The sequence below is a fragment of the Vespa velutina genome, chromosome 2, assembly GCF_912470025.1.
Source record: "Vespa velutina chromosome 2, iVesVel2.1, whole genome shotgun sequence".
NCBI classification, from domain to species: Eukaryota; Metazoa; Arthropoda; class Insecta; order Hymenoptera; family Vespidae; genus Vespa; species Vespa velutina.
The window spans coordinates 2,826,195-2,850,219 of NC_062189.1; the positions used below are offsets into that span (position 1 = coordinate 2,826,195).

General features: G+C 25.0%; 2 protein-coding genes across 6 annotated transcripts in view; one reads left to right on the plus strand and one right to left on the minus strand.

The window, feature by feature from the left end:
- The first annotated feature begins 4,814 nt into the window (after positions 1 to 4,814).
- On the plus strand, positions 4,815 to 17,347 carry LOC124946442 (ABC transporter G family member 20-like). Of its 3 annotated transcripts, none has more exons than XM_047487162.1 (15): positions 4,815 to 5,328; positions 9,101 to 9,244; positions 9,792 to 10,036; positions 10,309 to 10,486; positions 10,683 to 10,776; positions 11,690 to 11,930; positions 13,154 to 13,220; positions 13,384 to 13,612; positions 14,045 to 14,222; positions 14,341 to 14,456; positions 14,532 to 14,602; positions 14,833 to 14,921; positions 16,590 to 16,766; positions 16,856 to 16,942; positions 17,080 to 17,347. In XM_047487162.1, exons 2-15 carry the CDS (start codon positions 9,141 to 9,143, stop codon positions 17,289 to 17,291), a joined length of 2,088 nt encoding a protein of 695 aa, XP_047343118.1. In that variant the 5' UTR covers positions 4,815 to 5,328; positions 9,101 to 9,140; the 3' UTR covers positions 17,292 to 17,347. The 3 variants fall into 3 exon arrangements, with proteins under 3 accessions (XP_047343118.1, XP_047343116.1, XP_047343117.1); XM_047487160.1 differs by having other exon boundaries at positions 4,815 to 5,309; XM_047487161.1 differs by lacking the exon at positions 4,815 to 5,328 and adding an exon at positions 8,135 to 9,015.
- A 736-nt stretch (positions 17,348 to 18,083) lies between these two features.
- The window catches only part of LOC124947318 (nicotinamide/nicotinic acid mononucleotide adenylyltransferase 3), a 14,194-nt gene continuing 8,252 nt past the window's right edge, over positions 18,084 to 24,025 (minus strand). For 2 of the 3 annotated variants that reach the window (XM_047489311.1, XM_047489310.1), the window contains one exon: positions 21,938 to 22,102. In XM_047489311.1, coding sequence (XP_047345267.1) covers positions 22,073 to 22,102 — 30 coding nt within the window. In that variant the 3' untranslated portion in view covers positions 21,938 to 22,072. Of the gene's footprint in view, positions 22,103 to 24,025 lie in introns of all 3 variants that reach the window. The other variant, XM_047489312.1, reaches the window with a different exon arrangement.

Sequence of the window (24,025 nt, forward strand, 5' to 3'; positions counted from 1 at the left end):
ATATCTATACATATGATATAATATCTTTTTATCGCAAATTAACGATAATTTAAATTTCTATTTTGTTTTTTATTCATCTAATTTGTTAACATAAGGATCAAATTACGAACGAATTAAATTAGATTTAGATTTTTATTTATTTCTAATGTATTATTCGTTAGAAATTTGAGGAAAAGTTTTATGATATTTCAATTTTTTAAGATATTTTGTGTTATATCTATCATTTGATGATGAACATTTATTCGAATTAATATTAAAAGAGACATGTTTGATATTGATAACATCTGTCATTATATATTTCATATGTTTTATATTTTATCATGAATGAATTAATTTATAAAAAAAAAAAAAAACAATCGATTTATAAAAATTTGTAAAAATAGATCTTTTTATAATATAGTGTAAAAGGTGCAATTAAAGCAATCAAATATTTTTAAATAAAGTTTATAATAGAAAATTAGTAAAAGTATGAATGTATAATTTGTATGATGAAATATTTTATATAATAACATGGAGAAAATATTCAACTTACGTTAGATCTTACCTAATTCTCTCTCTCTCTCTTTCTCTCTCATGTTTTTAAAAAAAATAAAATACAATCTATAAATACATATATATATATATATATATATATATATATATATATATATATATATATATATACACAAAGTTTCGTTTCATATTACTTATACTAATACATTATTGATATACATTATATATTAAATTTTCTTCTTATTTTTATATTACATTAAAAATATTATATATTATTATTATTATTATCTATTATAATGTATTATATTTTATATATTATTTTTATAACATTTAAATTTATTATTGTATTAATTCATTCATTGTGTACTTTATATGTTTACTATTATACATTTATATAATAGCAATAGTATTCTTGAAATAGGAAATCATTGGCGTATAATTATTTAAACGAAAAAGTCAAATTCTTTTGCCTAAAATTCCTCTCTTCAATAACACCAATTCTCTTTTTTTTCTTTTTTTTTTTTTTTTTACCATTAGTAATTCTCTTTTCGTATAAAAATACGATGTCATTTGTATAGTTTTTTTATACGCGTCTCGAATATATTAATCAATAAATTGCTATCCATACATAAAAATCGTACATTTTTAATGTCATTTTTAACGTCATGACATCTTAATAATATAAAGATATTTACATATATAAACACGTTTTGTTTCCGATAATTATACATATACATTAACTCTTTTTCTATTACAATATAATAATTCTAGAATTAAAACAGTTATCAAAAAGTGAATATAAATGAATATCGTCGAAAAAAAGAAAGAAATTAACTATTATTGAAAGGAGAGAAAAATAAAAAGAAACAAGTGTCTCTCTCTCTCTCTCGCACTTTTTGTTTTTCTATTCGAAAATAATTATTATTCAAAGTATTATTGTAAAAAAAGAATAAATACTGTATATGACAAGATAATTATTTTGCCATCCTTTATTATATATATTTTTATAACATCTAATTTTCTTTCTAGTTGACCTATGCACCGAGCATAAGAAAACGAGAACGCTCACCTAAGTCGTATATTATGTATTACGCATGAATAATTTACAAGAACAACAAAGAAATAAGAAAGAGAGAGAGAGAGAGAGAGAGAGAGAGAGAGAGAGAGAAAAACAGAGAGAGATAGAAATTACAAATGGAAAGTTTCTTTGATTTGAAGATGACCTTGAATTATAGTAGAATTCTATTATTTATTGTTATCATCAGCTTTGTTCACGATATCTTAAATATAATATAACGTAAAGCACAAATATAATATATATATATATATATATATATATATATATATATATATATATATATATATATAAAATATATGAAGAATTTTTTTTATAGAAAATAGAATTGAGAAATAAGAAAAGAAATAGTATGAGTAATATATTGTATATATAAAGCATATTCAAAAGATTATTATTATATTTCACGTGATTCACTCACCCACAAATAGAATGAAAAAAAAAGTCTGAGAGAAAAGGCGAAGGGAGAAATGTAAATGTATATGTGTGTACGTGTGTATGTGTGTGTGTGTGTGTGTGTGTGTGAATATATTTAACATAATATCTATATATGTACGTAGAAATAATTTACTTGATAACGGGCATTCTCGAGCTACTGAAAATTAGAATTATTTTCAAGTAATTTTTTAATAACAATAATATTGTCCTTATTCAGAAAGTACATGTGCGTATTCGAAAGGCAAGTATTATTGATCGATTCATTGCTATTTAGATTGAGAAACGGAAAGAAAAATATTCTATTCGTAGAAAAAAATTGATGATTATATTTCGATGAAAGTGTTTCTATAAGTTTGAATAATTTAAATTTAAATTTATGATTATTAAAATAAGGACTATTAAAATATCGAATACAAAGTGAGAATTAATTTTGTGTCTAAAAAGCACAATGAAATTTTTAATATAGCCTGCTATTTATTCGGTCAATTTCAACTTTTAAACATTTAATCAATATTTTCAAAAACCTATCAATATTCATAATAAAATATTGTTACGTAATATAAGTGACTTCAAACGTAAATTTTATGCAACTCTGAAACAATCTTAATATATATATATATATATATATATATATATACTCATCATTTATTTTACAAAATATTTATTATTAATTAAAAAATAAATACAAACGATACGGATATAAATTACGGATTACAATGAATACGTGAATTCGTTATTGCATGGAAACTTAATTCTTCGATGCACGATATTTTTCTTTTTACAAAATTAAAAAAAAAAAAAAAAAGAAAAAAGAAAAAAAATCTGCACATATGAAACAAAAAAAAACAAAAAAGAAATAATTACATGATTATTATCATAATGTAAATATTTTCTTCGAACAAAAACAAACTTACTGTATATATTTAATATTATGCATTAAATTACGTTTGAATTTATTATTATGTTGTAACTTCTCAACTGTACATAGTTAAGGATTAACGATTCAAGCCTGTAATTTCTGTCTTTCTTTTTTTCAAGAGATCATATAGAATCTACATCATATGTTAAATACCAGTTTACAAGTAATGCCCATATATATACAATACCAATAATGTTGTTTAAGTGTAAATTTCGTTAAACGATGATACTGACACATTTTCAATCAGCGACAAGGTCAACCGGTTTGAGATCAAACTGGTTTTCGTTTCACATCTTCTTGGACCCAATTCCACGATGCACAAAGAGAACGAAAAAGAGAGAGATGAAGAGAGAGAGAGAGAGAGAGAGAGAGAGAGGAGGAGGTAAAAAGAAAGAGAGAAAAAGAGAATATTCAATTCTAAAAAGCATAAATTCTAAATATATTAATAATTTAATTGTAACGCGTTTGAAATGAAAGTCTATCGTATCCGAGAATAATAAAATCGAATATAATGATTAAATGACAATATCAACGTTAGATTCGCATTTGTATTCTGCATTCGAGATTAAAGGTCAGTCTGGTGAATCATTTGCATGTTGATACCTGTTAAACGCGTTAATGTTTGTTTTCTTCTTCATTTTTCTTTCTTGTTTCTTATTTTTTTTTTCTTTTTTTTGTTTTTTAATTATCATCTGAGAATAAAAATAATTGACGATGCAGATGAGATTTTATGACGTCGACTTACAACCAATTATTATTACTATTGGTATCTCTATTTCTAAACTTTAATATTCGGATCATTATTGCTGACAAAAGATTATATCATTTTTTTTGGACTTATGGTCGTAGGAACGTCATGGATTATATATGATGAAAGAGAATTAGAAATCTGTGCCGTAATACGAACCAATGCATATATGTTGTATTCTTCACGCGTGAAAAGCTTTCTCCTAATATCTTCATAATACTTTCGCTTCATGAGCAACCAAAAAGAAGAGAAAAAGAGAAAGAGAGAGAGAGAGAGAGAGAGAGAGAGAGAAAGAAAGAAAATGAAATTCATGCAAATGGTCGTTACATTATAAAATATTTCGTTACACTAGTGAGATAAGTGGATTTAAACTGGTCAAGTTTTATCAACGAGCCAAAAAAAAATAAAAAAAAAATCTATATAAATTTATAATATTATAAATGACACGGAAATTCAAGTATGCTTCAGCAAGAACGAATTGACTGTTGAAAATCCATGATTGATTGCAAGAAACGTCCTTACTTTATTACTTTATCCACATTTTTTCTTTCCACTTTTTCAATGAGAATACTGTAGTAAACAAGTTCTTCTTACCGAATCGTAATAAAAAAAAAAAAAAGGAGACATTATAGCATTAGATTTATCGAAGATGATTGATAATATAATTATAAATGTTAGGAAATGTATTATAATCTATACGTACTGTGATCATAAAATGAATTACTATAATAAGTACACTTTGGACTAATATTTTTTTTCTTTTTGCTTTTTTTTTTTTTTAATGAAATAAGACGTTAATTGACTTTTATGCAAATAGAAAAATTTGTCATTATAGATATCTTCTATACCAACGTAAGGAAACTATTTTATCGATAGAATGTAATAACGAACACTACTTTATCTACGTTACTTATGTATGATATTGTACGATCGGTAAAATAGAAAAAGTAAATTTTTCATTTCTTATTTTTAACTGCCGGTAATGCAGTTTGGGTTTCTTTAAAATGAGACAATATGCAACCAGACATACACTCATAGATGTTCGGTTAATAGTAATCCGGCGTAATGAATTACCGTTAGAAATAAATACCACTGTATAAAAATCCCCCCCATTTTCAAGCAGGCCAGTCCACTCTCAGAACTGGTCGAACACGATACCAATGCATAGAATAAGATAAACCAGTCAGTTAAAGATGCTACGTGAACATTAAAAGGAATTGTTTCGGTTAAACATTTAAATAAGTCGAGCAGTCCTATCAATATTGTCATATCGTGTGCATCTATCTCGTTACTTCTCGAATTAATCTTTCAGTCTTTTTAAATTCATAAAAAAAAGAAATTTCTTTTTAAAAAATATTTATTTAATGAAGTGAGTGTTACTGTTAAAAAAAGATTTTTACAGTTAGAAAAATTTAGAAGAAGAAAACAGTGAATCTCTCGAACGTCAAAATTTTTTTATAAAATTCGAATGGAAAACGATTTTTATAAAACTTCGTCAAAATTATAAAGAAAAATAAAGTGCGACGACAGTGACAATAAACATGAGAAATTAAAAAGAAAGAGAATTATAATTTAAAAAGTTCTCTTCATAATCAAGAAGAATATCATCAGAAGTATTTGATCTATTTTTTTAAAAGGTATGTGAACAATTAAAAAGTAAGTGAAAAAATGGATTATACTATTTTCATTTAGAGAAAGTTCTTGTGATCTAATTAACGTGATGTTTAATAATAATCGAAATTTGACAGTACGTACAGTTCTTTTATTCGCAAAAATTTTCTATTTTAAATTATAGTTAATCATAGAATTAATTTCATCGATAAAAATATTTCATATCTCTCATAAATTTCAATTTACGATTTATTACGAAGAAAATTTATTATAACCATTGTAAATGCAAACTTGCCTAGTAGATGCTAACCTTCTCTTTATGTGAAATCTAGGTTCTTGAGAATCATGATAGAATAACTCATCGTATGTTAGTAATCGCTTACTGTGTAAGTGTAACTAAAGATAAATTTCAAATATAAAATATATTTTCTCGATAGTTTTCATTTCCTTTCTTTATTTTCATTCCAATCTCAATTCTCTCGAATCATTGGAATGACGTTATAAGCAAGCGCATGTAGACGAAAAGAAAAAAAAAAAAAAAAAAAAAAAAAAGAAAAGAAATTAACAAAAAGAAATTTACTCATTTACTCGTATTAATTTTTCGTAAAATAAATATCGCTTATTGCAATATTGTACAATAGTTTTATATTTCTGTATTTTTCATGTTTTATTTTTTAATGAAATGACTCAGTTTATCGGCAACTGGTCGATTCGTTGACGTAAGTAAAATTAAAGGAAATATGTTCAGCGAAGAAAATTTTGTCAGCATAAATTTAATTAACATTATTATTCAATTCGTTAACATTTTTATTTTTCAAGCATATGTTAAATAAAAATCATGATGAAAGTAGCGAAATAAAAATTTCTTTTATTTTATTATTATTTGTATAATTTTAGTTTCATATTGGTAAAGTTTCTTATTTCTTTTTTTTTTTTTCTTTTCTTTTTTTTTGTCTTACTTTTTAATCTTTACAATGGACATAATTATCTAGAGGCTCAGAAAAAAAAAAGAGAAAAAACGAAATTCGAGAAGATCAAAATTTTTTTTCTTAAAAACAATTGGAGAATATAAAAGGATTTATATGAAAAAAGAAATTGAGTGATAAATAATAGAAAAAAAAGTAAGGAAGAGGAAGGAAAAAAAAAGAGGAGGAAGAAAAACAAGAAATACCATACTTCATTTTACGAATCATTTTTCGTAATTATTATCTTCATAATAATTATTATCAAATAACTCAAAATATACATAATAATTATTATGGATAATTCAAAAAAGTATTAAAGTTTTAAAGTTGAAAAATAAACGCATCATGATTTTTGCTTCTATAACATAAATGAGATAAAAAAGTGACAGTGATCGATCTTTTGAATTGATTTTGTATCCAAGGACATTTAGTAAAAACAACTTAAAATACATAATATTTAAATTCTGTTGTTTTTTCTCTTCTTTTTTTTTTTTTTTTTTCTTTTTTTTTTTTTTTTTCTTTTTTTTTTTCTTTTTTTTTTTTTTTTTCTTTTTTTAATCGTACACATATATCTTCGTAAATGATGCAATTGATTAAAGCATTTATATCTGTGCTTATTTACTTATGAACATATACATATACTACGTATTATTATATATAAACAATATTTGTTTTTTCTTTTAACATTGGACGTTTAATCATGCTTATTAAAAGTCATATGTAATGTTTATACGCTGTTTATACGCTAATTAGAGATCGTGATATAATTTTTTCATTAACTTAAATTACAAATGTTATTTTATTCGAATTTCATTGAGAAAATATTAAACTAATCGAAGATGTTCGATCATAAATCTGAGTTATATTTTTTTCATTATTATGTTTATTAATATTTAAGAAAAAGAAAAAAAGAAAAAGACAAAAACAAAATTCATCTTTCATTCAAACACATTATTATATATAATTATTACTTCTAACGTGAGAAAGTTAATATCTTCGATCAAATTCAAAAGGAAATTTTTCAGATTATATCGAGTTTATAATTAAAACATTAATTAATTAATTAATTAATTAATTATTTGTATCATAATTATTATTTGTAGCATTTTTAAATAGTGTCATAAAAAAAAAAAAACCAATTGAAATTTCGTTCGTAAATATAAAAGAAATCGATACGGAAAGTATAATCGAATAAATTAATCATATCTAACGTCTATTTGAACGAATATAAATTATGTTATAAATTATTATTTACATTATTATGTCATATAATTATTAAGGATTAACAAATTATATAAAACCAAAAAAGAAGAAATAAAATCTTTCCTTATGACACAAATCGAATGAAATATGGAATTAATTCTTATCAAGAAAATTTTAAGCGAATTAATGTCATACTGAATATCTATATCACGATTGAATCATATTTACGAGTTTTAGATGATTACAATGTCAGTACGTGATATTAATAATAATTAATTGCTTAAGAGAATATATAATTTTTCATTTATAAATTATAATAATTATTATACGCCTTAGATCTTTCTTATCCAATGAAGTGTTTCTTTAAAAAAAAAAAAAAAGTTTATTTTTTAAAGGAAAATTATTACGTCGAAATTGATTGTAAACAATAACATGAGATAACTGTACCGTAGAAATGAACTTAATCTTAGATTTAGTAAAGCGAGTTAAAACAACGAGAGATCCTCTTATCTCGTGGACATCGAAAAATTTAGAAAATTATTAAATATCTATTTAGTTAAGAAAAAAAAAAAAAAAAAGAATGAAAATAAATAAATAAAAAAGAAAGGAGAAAAAAATTCATAAAAGATTAATAATAATAATTTACCGTATTAATGATAAAAGAAAAATCGTATTTAATACGTACGTGATTTTATTCATCAATTCCTTTATTATTTATTTAATAATTTCTTATCAATTAACCCAATCCTATCGTAACATTATTTATAAATTTAAAGGAATACTTTAAAGAGCTTAATTAAAATAATCGAATGATTCATTCATAACGTGACAATTTTTCTAAACTTTTTTTTATTCCATTTGAAAAGAAATGAAATTTAATGTGTGTATATATTTCAATTATCTACATACACACACACACACACACACACACACACACACACACACCGTACAGGCACGCACGTACGGAAGAGTTGTTCGATAAAATTAATAATTGATTAATTTCAATGACAATAATATTGCTTATATCGAAATATCTCCTTGACACAGAAGACAAATGATCATTAATTATCAAAATGATTTTAATGAATTTCAAGGATTCGACTTTTAAACCTCAATAAGCCTAATTTAAATAACAATTCTCTTAGATTCTTTTTCTTTTTTTTTTTTTTTCTACAGAAAAAAGGAGAAAACAAATACGAAACAAACGATCGTTATTAATCATTTCCACGTTAACAATTAGATTAATTCAAAGAGACAATATGATTGAATCATATAGAAATGTACAAGAGAAAAAAAAAATATTAAAAGGTTGACGTTTGATGAATAATATACAACTGTAAACACATAGAAACGCAACAACATGCTTTTTCTCTCCCTCTCTCTCTCACACACACATACACACACTAACACACGCACACACAATTTCTTATGTAAATAATGATGTTAGAACGTCAATATACTATATAGTCGTGGTTAACCAAGTGTCGGTCATTTTAAGCGATGAAATCGACAGATATGTACGAACTAGCAGTAATATCTAAGGATATTTTGATTTTTCTTCTCTGTAAATATCGATTCAAATCGATTCAATAAAAGTCGATCATTTCATTTTAATATTTTTAAATTCATTTTTATTATCATATTAATAGATCGCCAAAAGTGAGAAACTTATTTCGGGAATAAAAAAAAATGTTCGAGAATCAGGCTATCATTGTGAAGAACGTGACGAAAATTTATGGAAAAGAGTTTAAGGTTCTTGACGGATTGAACCTATCAGTCTCGATAGGTTCCATGTAAGTACTCATTTTAATAGAAATTTCTTCTCATTTATTTTCTTTTCTTTTTCGTTATAAGATTACGTCAAAACGAAATATAATAAGAAAACTTTTAGAAGGTGTGAAAGCAAATGAAAGAAATATTTTACCGTTGATTTGTTTACAATGACTTTGAGCGACACCGTATGGGAAAATCATTGAAATTCTTATCAGACAAATATAATATGAAATGAAGTATAAACAATGCTTAACAAGTCTTATATGTATATAAAAATATATATGAATATTTTGTTTTTTAATTAAATTTTAATATATATATATATATATATATATATATATATATATATATATAATTTTTTTCTCTTTCGAAAAGAAAAAAAGAAAAACACATAAATTCCAAGTTGCAACGAATTGAAAACATTTTGAAGATAATATTAAAATTGCAATTTCCTCCCCCCCCCCGCCCCTCCAATATTTCTGACATGTATATTTCCATCATTGGTATTTTTTTTATTTATTATTTCTTTCCATTTTGCATGAAAACAAAAAATAATAATACCAATAGATATGGATTATTGGGTGCCAGTGGATGCGGAAAGACAACTCTTTTATCGTGCATCGTCGGTATATGTAAGATAAACAGCGGTGATATTTGGGTACTCGGAGGTAAACCCGGCAGTGAAAATTCTGGTATTCCGGGATCAAGAGTCGGTTTTATGCCGCAGAACATCTCCCTTGTAAACGAGTTCTCTACAATAGGTGCATTTTATTATTTCGGAAGGATCAATGGAATGAGAGACGATGAAATAGGTGAGATCCATTTTTAGAAATTTAATTGTCAAAATGAGATAAAATAAGACAAAGCAAAACAAAACAAAAATAAAAATAAAGAAAAAGTGCGAGATAACGGATCCTTGATTAATGAAAAATGAAAATTTAGAAGAAGAAAAAAAAACGGATTATTCCTTCTGCTTTTTCTTCGATATTTTCTTTTCTTTTCTTTTTTTTCATTTTTTTTTTTTTTTTTTCATTCTCTTTCTCAAGCTTTCCTTGCAATTCGAAATTCATTCGATCTATTTCAGAGGAACGATACGTAGATCTAGCCGAACTCCTGCAATTACCGTCGAAACATCAATTGATAAAGAATGTGAGCGGTGGCCAACAAAGGAGAATATCCCTTGCCGTTGCACTTCTTCACAGACCTGAATTATTGATCCTTGACGAACCTACCGTCGGTCTTGATCCGATTTTAAGAGATAAGTAAGAATAATAATTTTTAGACTTTTTCATCAGTTCAACGATCGGACTCAATTTAATTTCATTTTATTCCTTCTTGTTTTTTTCCTTTTCCTTTATCTTTCTTCTCTCTTCTCTGCCGCCCTCCCGGGACCTCCCCCACCCGCCCCCTGCCGTTCCTCCTCGATCTTTTAAATTCTGATTTATTTTTCTCTTCTAGCATTTGGAATTTCTTAACTAAGATCACGCAGGAGAACGGTGTTACCATCGTCATAACAACGCATTATATCGACGAAGCGAGACAAGCAAACAAGGTAAGCAAAAAAAAAAAAAGAATAAAAGAGAAAAAAAACCAGAAAAGAAAAGAAATGATTCTCAATGATTAACAATCTCTCTTTGGATTGTCCAAAGTATATCTCCATTAGGTGTATCTCCATTGATGGACTTTCGACTTTCGTCATTTTCACCTCCGTTAGATATCGTACGAAAAAGCGTAAAAAAAAAAACACTTAATGCGGATTGATTAATAATATTCTCTATAGTTTTCATTTTGGGTAATGGCATATCTGACAACAGCTATAGAAAGTAGTCGTTTATAAATATTAAAAATATTTAAGTTAAATTATTCTAGCAATAAATTCTATAATATGAAATGTAGTCTCTACGTGTAATTGTGTGTCGAGGAAGAAAAAAAAGAAGAAAAAAGAGAAAGAGAAAAAAAGGAAAAGAAAAAAATAAGTCGACCGAGAATAAAAGAAATGTGGTTCTTTACGGTTCGTGAGTTATATCGTACGATAAAATATATGTATATATATATCTGCGCACGTGTCTGTGTGTGTATGTGTGTCTGTGTGTGTGTGTGTGTCTGTGTGTGTGTGTCTGTGTGTGTGTGTCTGTGTATGTAATATATCCTTATATCCTACTTATACAAAATAAAAAAAAAAAAAGAAAAATGAAGGAAAAGATAAATTAAATCAGAGATAAAAAACTGAACGTAAGAAATAAGGTAAAAGATAATAATAAGAGATATTCTAATAAGGCAAACAATAATTAATTTATTGAGGATTTGCAATTAAATTAAAAACAAGAAATTGCATAAAACAAAGATAAGAAATTAAATAAATAAATAAATAAATAAATAAATAAATGAATGAATGAATGAATGAATGAATGAATGAATAAATAAATAAATATTAATTGTTAAATAAATAAATATAAATTTTTTAGGTCGGGCTATTGAGATCCGGCAAATTATTGGCGGAAACCACACCGAATCAATTGATGGATCGTTTTCAATGTGATAATTTGGAGGATGCCTTTTTAGAATTGAGCAGACGTCAACAAGATAATATTAATAGAAATGTGAATGATAATTCTGAGATGCAAGATGAAACGGAATTTGTGGAAGGTTCAATCAATCTTTCTACAAAATCAATGAATGCCTCTACAAAACCAACTACAAATTTATGTACGTATATAAATATATATATATATATATATATATATACATATATTGCAGCAAATGTCCTTTTTATTTCTGCAAGGTATTTTTTCTATTTATTTATAAAATGACATGTCATTATGCAGTTTGTGTGTCTCATATTCGTAACCAACAAGAGAAATTAGGAAAGGAAACGATTAAAATATGATATAACGGTAACATGTATTTTTTCTTTTATTTCTTTTTATATTTTCCACGTTTGCTTATTTATTTGAATACTTTTCTTATATAATTAAATCGCTTCTTGTTTATATTATATATTCAATCCGAGAATATTTTCTTTATTTCCACGTTTCATCAATTATAATCGTTTGACTTAATGATGAAAATAAAACGAATACAAGCATATTAGATTTACAAAGTATTAATATAAATGAGATAATGTTCATGAATAAATCAAAAATTCAATAGAAAATTCTATAATTCTTTATTTCGAAAGATTATTACTAATCCTTTAATTCTTCATTTCGCCATTCAAAATTAATCATATGCTAATATATTTTTTATTAAAAAATTTCTAAATTTCTTTTCCTTTTTTTTTTTTTTTTAGAAGCAATTAAATTCTTAAGTTTTTTTTGTTTTAGAAATTTCCAGATCTTTTTTTTGTTTCTTATAATTTCTAAAATTACAAATCATTTTATTGATAAATTAATTATCAAATACTAGGTTTTTCTAATTTATAAATTTCATATTTATAAATCATACAAGTTTTATATTCTAATTTATATATTATATATATATATAAATTATCGCATTTGTCATCGTTCTTTTTTAAATACACGCATTTAGCTCACGTTAATTAGTTTCGTAATATTTCATCTTGTTGATGTTCTGGAATCGTCTTTCTCTTCTCGTCTCTCTTTTTTTCTTGTTAATTGAAGTATTTTATTTTTTTAAGATACATAAGAAATCTTGATTGAATAATTACAATTCTAGTACACATTTAAGAGATTTGACTTGTATAATTAAAATTTTATTCCATTATGAATCGATAAATCGGAACATCTAAATTACAAATAATAATTATTGATATATGGTTATTAATTTATCATATTATAAATTTATATTATAAATTTACTCTTCACGTATGTCATTGATACACTTTTTTTAGTCAAATCTCTTTTTGCAAATACCTAATGTATGTCTTACGAGGAGAAGGATTTTTAACAAGGAACAATTTTTTTTTACAGCTGTGACGTCTCGAAGATTGAAGGCTCTTATAATCAAAAATATTACACAATTTCTACGACATCCCGGGTATGATAATTTTTTTTTTTTTTTCTATCATTCATTTCTTTCTAATCGAAAAAAATGATCCAATAATCAGCGAGATATACATGTAATAATAATAATAATAATGATAATGATAATGATAATGATGCTAACGAGAATAATTGATGATATAATTTTTTACTTACAGAGGAATCTTATTTTCTATAGGATTTCCCATAATCCAACTCTTTGTATTTCATTATTCTTTCGGTCATGATCCTAAAGATTTGTTAATTGGTGTGATTAATCGTGAATCCAATAACTGTGACTTCGGTAAAAATCAAGGAAATATTATTTACACGCAAAACGATATATGCGACTTCCTTGATCTTAGTTGTCGATTTTTAAAGGATATAAATGATACCACTGCAAAAAAGGTGAGTAACAAAAATAGTATATATATACTCGAACGATCGTATTAAAATAAGATATATCATTTAATGTTGATATTTAATTTACATCATTATTATTATATCTAACAAAAAATATTTTAAATATAAATCGGATAGCTTCGGATGGGAATATGTTCTGATGTTATTTGTCTGATACTTCTTTGTTATTTTTTTTTTTTTGCATTGGGATTTATATATTCTTAATGTGTACACATACTCACACACATTTATGTATATACGTATTTTTGATATTTTGTTTCTTTTCTTCGAGATAATTAAATTCTAGCTAATACATATATTCAACGGGTAATTCGATAAATATAATTTATATTTAATATATTATAATAAATAATTTCGTTTATAGATATATAAAAAAAAAAAAAGATGATTTTATTTGATAATCTGTTTTTATCGTAGATATTTTATAATTACCTACCGGAAATGAAGGATGATTTAAGAAAAGGGAAACTTTCTGGAATGATATATTTTGATACAAATTTTACGCAGGCTTTGCAACGGAGATTGACGAATTCGAGATATGTCGAAGATAGGGACATCGAAATGGGAGAGATTAAAATTTGGTTGGACATGTCCAGTAAGTACTTTTTAAAATATATAATTCTTTTTCATTCGATCAAAAAAGAAAAAAAAAAAGAAATAAAATGGTTCGACTTATCTTTCTTTGTTTTTTTTTTCTTTTGTCTTTCTCATAGATAGACAAATAGGCCTTTTTTTGAAAAATACACTTTACGAAACATATTTCGAGAGCATGCGAAATATTATGACGGAATGTCACTTGCCTTCGAAAATTACAAATATACCGTTAAGTGTATGTAAATTGAATTATTCTCACATACGATGATATTTTATTTTGATTGGTATCATTTGAAATTTATACTTTCAGTTTGAGAAACCTATTTTTGGTAAAAAGAACGACGACTATATCAATTTCAGTGCGCCTGTTTTTATCTTATCGTGAGTTAAATTATTATTTTTGTTTTCCTCTTCTTTTACGCCTTTATATATATATATATATATATATATATATATATATATATATATATATAAAAAGAAAAAAATATTCCGATTTCTTGGATCACTTTTTTTTACATATAATATTAATCGGCTTAAAAAATATTTAAATCACGCTTAAAATTTCTTCAACATATTTTTTTTTCCCACTTTTTTTTCCCTTCTTTTTTCAGATTAAGTTTTTTCTTAACAACAGTAATGACAACCACGATATTAATCTCCGACAGGCACGAAGGCATTTGGGAAAGAAGTCTCGTCCAAGGTAAACAAAAATGTACTTTTTTAATGCATACAATTTAACAGAGAATTATTTACAAAGATATGTGCATTGAAGCGAATACTATGTCCTTCATAAAACGTATTATTATTGCATAAAGAACGATAAATGTTTAGCATTACATAAATATATCCATTACAAATAAAAAAAAGAAAGGAAAGGAAAAACAAAAGGAAAAGAAAAAAAGAAATGTTAAATCGAACAATATATTTTATTTGTAGTGTACTCTAAAAACTAATTATTAATGTACTCTTGTAAAAAGTGAACATTAAATAAATATTTTCATTACAATTGAAAAAAACTAATAAATAGAGTACAACATTTGAATACGTAAATGGGGAAGCATTTATTTCAATATCATATTCTTTTTTGTTTGTAATACTCGTCATATCTTTACGCAAGCATTACGCAATCATGACTTGCTAAGATCTTTTGTACATTTAAAAAAAAATTAATTTGTTATCTAATCTTAAATATATTCCTTAATTTATCTTTTTTTCATTTTTTGCTTTTTTTTTTTTTTTTTGTTTTCGTTAATGCACAAAATATTCACTTTGTTACACATTTATTCTTTTTTATTTATTCGATACAATTTCAATTGTTTAAGATTTATTAATTTAATTGTTCTAATGCACTTTTACATAGAGTTAACTATTTGGTTTTCCGTTTATTGCATAAATTAATTTTTTTTTTTTTTCTTTTTTTTTGATTAATATAAAAGATAAGAAAGAAAATAAATTTTATAAAAAGTATTTTACGCAGATCAATGCAATATTTTATTTAATGTCTTTTTGAAAAAATTTGTTTACTTCTATTAAAATATTATTAAATGATAATAAATGATAATATTTAAATGATAATAATTCATGTGCGAAACGCGATACTATTAACGTGTTGATTTCCTTGATTAAAATCTTTAATTGTGACTTGTGTATGTACGTACACCTTCGCTTTTCTATCTTTTTTTATTTCTTTCGAAGAAAAAACGTGATGTAATTGAATGAAGTACTAATATCGAGGATGAATCTTGATAATTATTTCTCTTTTATTTTTTTACCGATTTAAATCGTTTCTAATAGATAATCGAAAATTATCAGAATTCGTTATTATTAATTGCTACGAATTATATTGCATTTTCTATAATTATATCCACAAAAACTCTATTTACATTAATATATATATACGCAAATCAGCTAATTCCTTATGCAATAATGCATTATTTTTTCCCCCCTCTTTAGAAACTGTTTCCTATGAGTATAAATAATTTTTTTCCCAAACATTCGAATAATTTTTTAATTATATTACTTTTTTACCTGCATACACATGTAAATTTTCATAGAACTAAAAGAGCAACATTTACGTCATAACATATGAATAATTTCAATTAGAAATTTAAAAATATCAACTTTACGACGAATTTAGGTAAAAAAAAAAAAAAAAAAAAAAAAAAAAAAAAAAAAAAAAAAAAAAAAAAAAAAATCGACGTACGTAACACTACACAAACTGTATAATCTTTCTAATCTCAAATATTTCTGTAAAATTAAAAAATATTAACTTTACGATGAGTTTAGATAAAGGATAAAAAGTAACAAAAAGAAAATATAATTAAATATAATTAATAATCTAAGATATAATTAAATATTTCTGTTTCAGGGGTGACAACATCAGAAATACTGTTCTCCCATTTCGTGGTAGAATTGTCGATTGTCATCATACAAGTCGCATTAATTTGTTGTATAAGCTTTGTTTATTTTAATTTAGATTGTAAAGGCTCCTTAGTGACCGTTGTCGCGATGGTATTTTTCATGGGTATATGTGGATTATTTTACGGTAAGTTTTACATACTTATCGTACATCTAACTGAAAAATAACCAATAAATAAATACAATGACAACAACAAAAATATGTCCGATCGACAGGTTTCTTGATTTCGGTATTCTGCAATTCGCATATAATTGCGGATTATATCGTCACTGGAAGTTTCTATCCTATAATACTTCTTAGTGGTATGTATAATTGATAAACGAATTATGAATTACTGTAGAAAAAAAAAAAAAAAAAAGAAAAAAAATCCTAATTCCTAATGTGCTTCTATAGTTTTCTGTTTTTTTTTTTTTTTTTTCTTTTTTTTCTTTTTTCTTAGGACTTCTCTGGCCAATCGAAGGAATACCATCTGTAATTAAATGGTTAAGTTACTGTTTGCCAACAACAATACCAGGTATTTCACTAAGGGCGATCTTAAGTAAAGGCTATACCGTCAATAATCCGGAGGTTTACAAAGGTTTCCTCGTGATAGGTGGGTGGACGATCGCAATGATCCTCCTTTGCCTCTACGGTCTCAAAAGGAAATCATAGGAAAAAAAAGGAAAAAAAGGAAAAAAAAAGAAATATATATATATATATATAAATAACAAAATAAGACTCAAATATTTTATTAACGTGTCTTAAAACAGGGTTTTAATTATTTAAGTTTTTAATTAATATTTCGAAGATTATTTATCTCGTAAAAACTTTTTTCTTTTTTTTTCTTTCTTCTTTTTTTTTTTTTTTTTTTTTTTTTTTTTTAGCTAATATTTCTCAATATATCTTATATTATAGAAATTTATTTGATTTCATAACGTATGTTTAATTATAAACTTAAGTGTGTGTGTTTCTGTATATGTAAATGTGTACATTTATATCTTTAATGAGCAAAGAAAAAGAATATGTTCGTGAAGTATAATTAATGTAATAAACTCAGTTTTTCTTTTTTTTTTCTTTTTTTTTTTTTTTTTAACGCATAATAATAGAAAGATTTTAAACGCTAGAAATAAAATAATGAAAGAAAAAGTGTAAAACATGTAAAAATTTTCATATAAATCTACTTTAATATTGGATCGTGATAAATCTTATAAGGATAGATCTTTTCTTTGCTATAGAGAAGCTAATTATCAAAAGATCATTGCTAAACTGGACTCCTTGCCAAAAGTGCCATAAATAAATTATTCATGCGCGAACAATATCTCCTTTTTTTTAAATCTTTCGAAGAATATCTTTGATAATAAAAATTATTATATTATGATAATAAAAAGTGAATGATGTCCTATAAATAAAACATTGATATACGAAAAAGACATGTATCTCTTATTTTGCATTTGATCTTTAGTCGGATGACTTTAATAGTATGTAAATACTGTTTTTTCTTTTTTTCTTCTTTTTTTTTTTTCGTGATGAGCGACTATAGTTCAATCAATAATAACACTTAATCTTTCGATATATTAATATTATAAAAAGTTATAAAAAGAAATTTTCTCTCAAATCATTTGTCTATTCAAAAGATGCGATCAAAAAATAAGCATTGCTTCCTATTATTATTGTGGTAAATAAATTAAAATATTTCTTTTTAATTACGAAAAATATAAAATATTTCAAAAACAAAAGGAAATTGAAAATATTTTGATTATTATTTTTTAATATCTCAATGTAGAAAAATTATGATAAAGTTATTTGTGCGAGGATAAATATGATATGTATAATATAGTTCGATAAATTTTTATTTTGAATTTTATTTATAATACCATTTTAGAATATCAATGTAATGCGCCTCGTTTTAACTTTTAGAGGAAGAAAGAAAAAAAAAGATGAAAATAATAATAATAAAGAAATAACAATAAAGTAATTTCTTTGATTCATCTTTTTTAACTTAATTGAGTGAAGATGTTTTTATCGATTATATTTTATTAAATAGATATTATTTCAACGATAACGAAGGATAATTTGACTTAAGTTAAATTTCATTTACATTTCGGAACATTATAATTCTATAACAACGATGTAATCGTAAATATTATATATATATATTACGTGTGTCCGTATATGTGTGTGTATGTGTATGTGTGTTTGCTTATGTTTGTAAAAAGTAATAAAAATCAATACTTCTATACGAAACAGAAAATGTTATTTCTTTGTTAGGCACAATCGATCACATTATTAGAACTTAATAAATATTCCTACGTGAATTTAATTAATCATAATTAAATATCTTTTGTACAGAGTAATTAAGAAAAAAAAGTTTTTTGTAACTTTTTATATGCTATCATCTTGAAATCAAAAATGAAAACGAACTAACGATTATTTCCGAATAAAATTACTTCGTTTCAAGTAATTCTATTTTTGATATTCGAATGGATATATTGCACGTACAAACGTATACGAGTTATGATATGAAACAGAAAAATTCAAAAAGATATTGAAATATTTCATGAAGATTCAAAGATAATCGGATCATCTATTATAATTTTAGTCTTTATGAAAAGATATAAAAAATTATTTAAAGAAAAAAAAAAAAAAAAAAGAAAAAAAAAAGAAAGAAATAATAATAATAATTTCTTAATTGAAAACAAACAAAGAGTTTTGTTTATTAATTTGATTAATAATTACCAATGATATTAAAATCATTATTAAAATATATATAAAAATTAAATTATATCAGCAAGATATGAAAATGAGTTGTCTCATTTGCAAAATCATGTCATCCTTGAACTATATATATTTATATACTCCTTTCACTTTTCTTAATTCAAGTCGAAACATCATCCTTCTTTCATGATTTATTTCCTTTATCCTCTTTAGTCATACATGTTTCAATAATATGATTCACAATTTTTAGCATAACATTTTAAATACGATATTACAAACATATACAACGTGCGAGTAATAGATTACGTTGTTGAAGTTGTTGCTCTTGTTCTTGTTCTTGTTGTTGTTGTTGTTGTTGTAGTAATAATAGTAATAGCTGTTGATGTTGTTGCTGTTGTTGTTTTTGCAGTTATTGTTGTTGTCGATGGTAATTGATATTTTAATTTTCTGCTGTACTTTTTTTTTTTCTCTTTTAATATTAATTTCTGTGTACTTATAGTTTCGTTCTCGTAGATTCGATCGCCAACTCTCCATTATATATATTATTAATCTCCTCCTCTTGTTGGAGGTACAGTTAATTAATTAATTGATTAATTAATTAATTAATTAATTCGTAAGGCTATTTCACCAAGATAGTTGGTATTTGTTTTTCTTCTGTATTTTTTTTAAATATAAACTTATATCTACATATAATTTCGTGCTCGACTTTCTATTATAATTATTATTTTCTTCTCTGGTAATAGTTATAATTAATTGATTAATTAATTAATTAATTTATCAAATAATTAATTAATTAATTAATTCGTAAGGCTATTTCGTTGAAATAAAAGGGAGATAAAGAGGAAAGGATAAGCACGACGATAAAAATTATTATAAACATTAAGCGCCTTTCATCAGGACTGTTTATATATTAGCTGCCTTAAAAAAAAAAAAAGAAAAAAGAAAAAAAAAGAAAGGAAAAAAAAGAGAATCTATAGAAAAAATTTCACTGCTTTATAGTAAAAATAGATGGAGAATTTTATCAAAGACCAAAAAAAAAAGATCTATAACTTTAACATAATCATATGCTACGTATGTGGTTACTTTTCAAAATTTAAATGCTTCCTCTCCAATCCGAATATCCAAATATTTCTTCTTGATTGAGCGCGAAAAAAATATATTTACAGAACATAGCCCGTTTAAAAGATAATATCTTAAAAAGGGTAAATATTAATAATAATAAAAGGTAAATAAGTTACGTCAATAGAATTTAAACTTTTTTACTTTTATAATTTATACATTTGTTTTTTATTAAATATAATTATTTCTTTTTTTTTGTCCCAGTCATTTCAAAGTCCAACAACTCGTACCTCACGAATACGTATTATTTTTTATTATTTAGCTGTTATATTATCATAATAAAATGAATAAATACCGATATCTCTCGCATAAATGATCTTGTAAATTAAAACATAAAAAAAAAAAAAAAAGAGAATGTTTATACCATTACATTATATTCTTCGAATGGTACAACTTTGTTTTATATGATTTATTATTTATTACGCTCAAACCAATCAAAATATGTAGATGTTCGGATTTAAAAGGAACATCCTGTATACGTATATATCAAAAAAACCAACAGATAACTAAAAAACAAAAAAAAAAAAAAACAAAAATGGTCGATCCCAGCACATGGACGATTATAAATCAGTCTCTAACCATATACATATGTATCAATCAAAAATTCGTATACATACATGTGTAGCGTATGTATGTAACGAATCAATCGATAAAGTCGAACGAATTAATCGACTTTTGTTAAGAAACTAACATTCCATAAAAAATTTCTATGTCATTCTGAAAGTAATAATAAACACGTACTTAATATTTTCATACTAAACGATTCTCGCTTATACATGTATTTTTGTAAAATATATACACACATATATGTATGTAATTCTTCTGTATACACATAGATATTTCTAAAATAAATATTATTAATTATTCAGTTTCTTTCCAAGAGAGATATTATCAAATTTCCCGTTCCTTTCCGTCTTGTTTATCATCTATCTCGATTCTTAATCGAATATAATTTACATGCATATATATATATATAAATATATATATATATATATATCCGCACTTAAGAGAAATGTCTTTAAAAGAATATTATAAAAATGCAATATTGTTTAATGAGGGAGAAGATACTAATTCCTGCTTTTTTTTCTCTCTTTTCTTTTCTTTTAATCAAAAATCAAATATCATCGCGAACACTCTACGGGATAATAATAATTAAAAGGAAAACTGAATGAGGAAAAGGAAGAAAAAAAGAAAAGAAAGGGAAAGAAAACACATATATAAATTCCTGCACTAACCTATTTTTTGTGATCTCGTTGCAATCCTCTGTAATACCACGATATTATAATAATCTCGCGAATTCTAAGCACTCTCTCTCTCTTTCTTTCTCTCCCACTCTTTCTCTCCCTCTCTCTCTCTCCCTCTCTTTCTCTCTCACTCTCGCTCTCATAGGTGTACGTTCTTGTTGTTGTTGTAGTTATTGTTGTTGTTGTTGTTGTTCTTGTTGATGTTGTTGAAGATGTTGTAGCTGTTGCTGATGTTGCTGTTAGCCGTGCTACTAACGCAATTGGCGCCATTACTACTGCGATTGTTAGTAGCATTATTAGTACTTTTAGCAGTAAGGCAGGGGCCACATCGGATTGGCAAGGGATGAGCAGCAAGACAGTCAACTATCATCTGTCTTACAGTAGGCATGCAGGTTTTGCTGTACCCTGGAAAACACATATCACATGCTGCATCAGAACCGAACCGTATACCGACTATTATCACGCGATCGTTCCTCATTATTTCTTCCTCATTATTTATTTCTATTTTTATCATTATATTTATTTCTAGTTTCTTACATTTTTTTTTCTTTTCTTTTTTCTTTCCTTTCAAAGATCGAAAAAACGATTATGAAGATACATACATATATATATGAATCATCATATTTCACAATTTATATATATATATATATATATATATATATATATATATATATTATATAAATTGTGAAAAATCATTTTAAATTTACAAAATCGATCGATTTTAACAATTAAAAAAAAAAAAAAAAAAAAAAGAAAAAAAACGACGATCTGCGAAAAACAATCGTTACTTCGTAAAATTTTTTTTCTTCTTTTAATATATTTTCCTTTCAATCATTTCTTCAATTTTGTTTCAGCGATTGCGTGATAAGAGCCGTCGTTCGTCGAAAAGGTATAAAGAACATGTGATCGGTCGGAAGAGACTCGGAGTAAACACATACGTAATATACTTGGAATAGTGTGAGAATAGAAAGATAGAAAGAGAAAGAGAAAGAGAAAGACAGAGAGAGAGAGAGAGAGAGAGAGAGAGAGAGAGAGAAAGAGAGAGAGAAGAAAGCGTTCATTCAAAAACGAAAAAAGAATAATATAAAAATTAAGATAAATAATAAAAAAAGATATGAAATAAATATAATAATAAGAATAACAATAATAATAAATAATAAATAATAAATAATAAATAATAAATAAATAATAAATAAATTATAATAATAATGATGATGATGATAATGATAATGATAATGATAATAATAATAATAATAATAATAATAATAATAATAATAATAATAATAATAATAATAATAATAATAATAATAATTAGCCTACGTTCAAGTCATTCGCTCCTATTAAAAGCGTACGAACGAATAACTCGTATATACACATGTACGTACATATTAATTAATAAATACGTACGCATTTCGCTTGTTCTCACAAAAGTTATCACTATCTACGTTTACTAAATACATACGTACGTGGAAAGAAGAATGTGCGATAAAGGGAAAGGACAGGAGAAGGGCGTAAAGAAGAAACGAGACGATCTTGATTCTTTTTTCCATGGATTTTCGTTTGGTATTTTTAAAAGAGAAAATGAGATGAGTGGATAAGGGTGAAAAGGAGAAGGTGGAGGGGGCATGACTTAACGTAGGGGAAAAAAGTGGGGTGGAGATCATACAAGAGGGGAACTTTGAAAAATCGAAAAACACTACGTAAGTAAATTCCAAAATTCGATTCGATTCGAGATTGATCCTAAATACGCTCAGTTTTTCTTTTACTTTCGTTTCTTTTCTCTTTCTTTCGATACGATAAGATTACAAAAAAAAAAAAAAAAAAAAAAAAAAAAGGGAGAAAGATAAGGAAGGATCAAGGAGATAAAGACAGAAAAGATATCAACTTCGAATCGAAATAATTACAAGATCAATATCAAATCATATCGAAATAAACGAAAGTAATGTCGTTTGCGAAGCTGAACCGAATTGGTCAATTGAATTATATTACTCGTATTGTTTAAATTCCGATTGAATTGCATTTAAAAACGACAGTCGAGACGAAGAAAGAAATATTAATTAAGGATTAAACTAAAAAACGAAGTGGTAGGAACAAACGAATTGATCGATCGATCGACTGATTCATCGAACGAATCAATCTATCAATTAAATCAGAAAAAAAGAAATAAATGTATTTAAATACAACGAAAATAGATTCGCTTAAGAGAAAAGTCATCGATAAGCAAGATCGATATAACACAAGCAAACGCATAAAATCGTGCATATCAAGTGATAAATATATAGATAATGTAGGATAACAAATGATAATTCATTATCCATAGGATTATCT

Excerpts from the sequence above, each read along its gene's own strand:
- LOC124946442 (XM_047487162.1), top strand. The coding sequence starts at position 9,141 with ATGTTCGAGAATCAGGCTATCATTGTGAAGAACGTGACGAAAATTTAT. Across the intron at positions 14,922-16,589 it reads GGAAAGAAGTCTCGTCCAAG|GGGTGACAACATCAGAAATA; the intron begins GTAAACAAAAAT and ends TTTCTGTTTCAG. Across the intron at positions 16,767-16,855 it reads TATATGTGGATTATTTTACG|GTTTCTTGATTTCGGTATTC; the intron begins GTAAGTTTTACA and ends TCCGATCGACAG.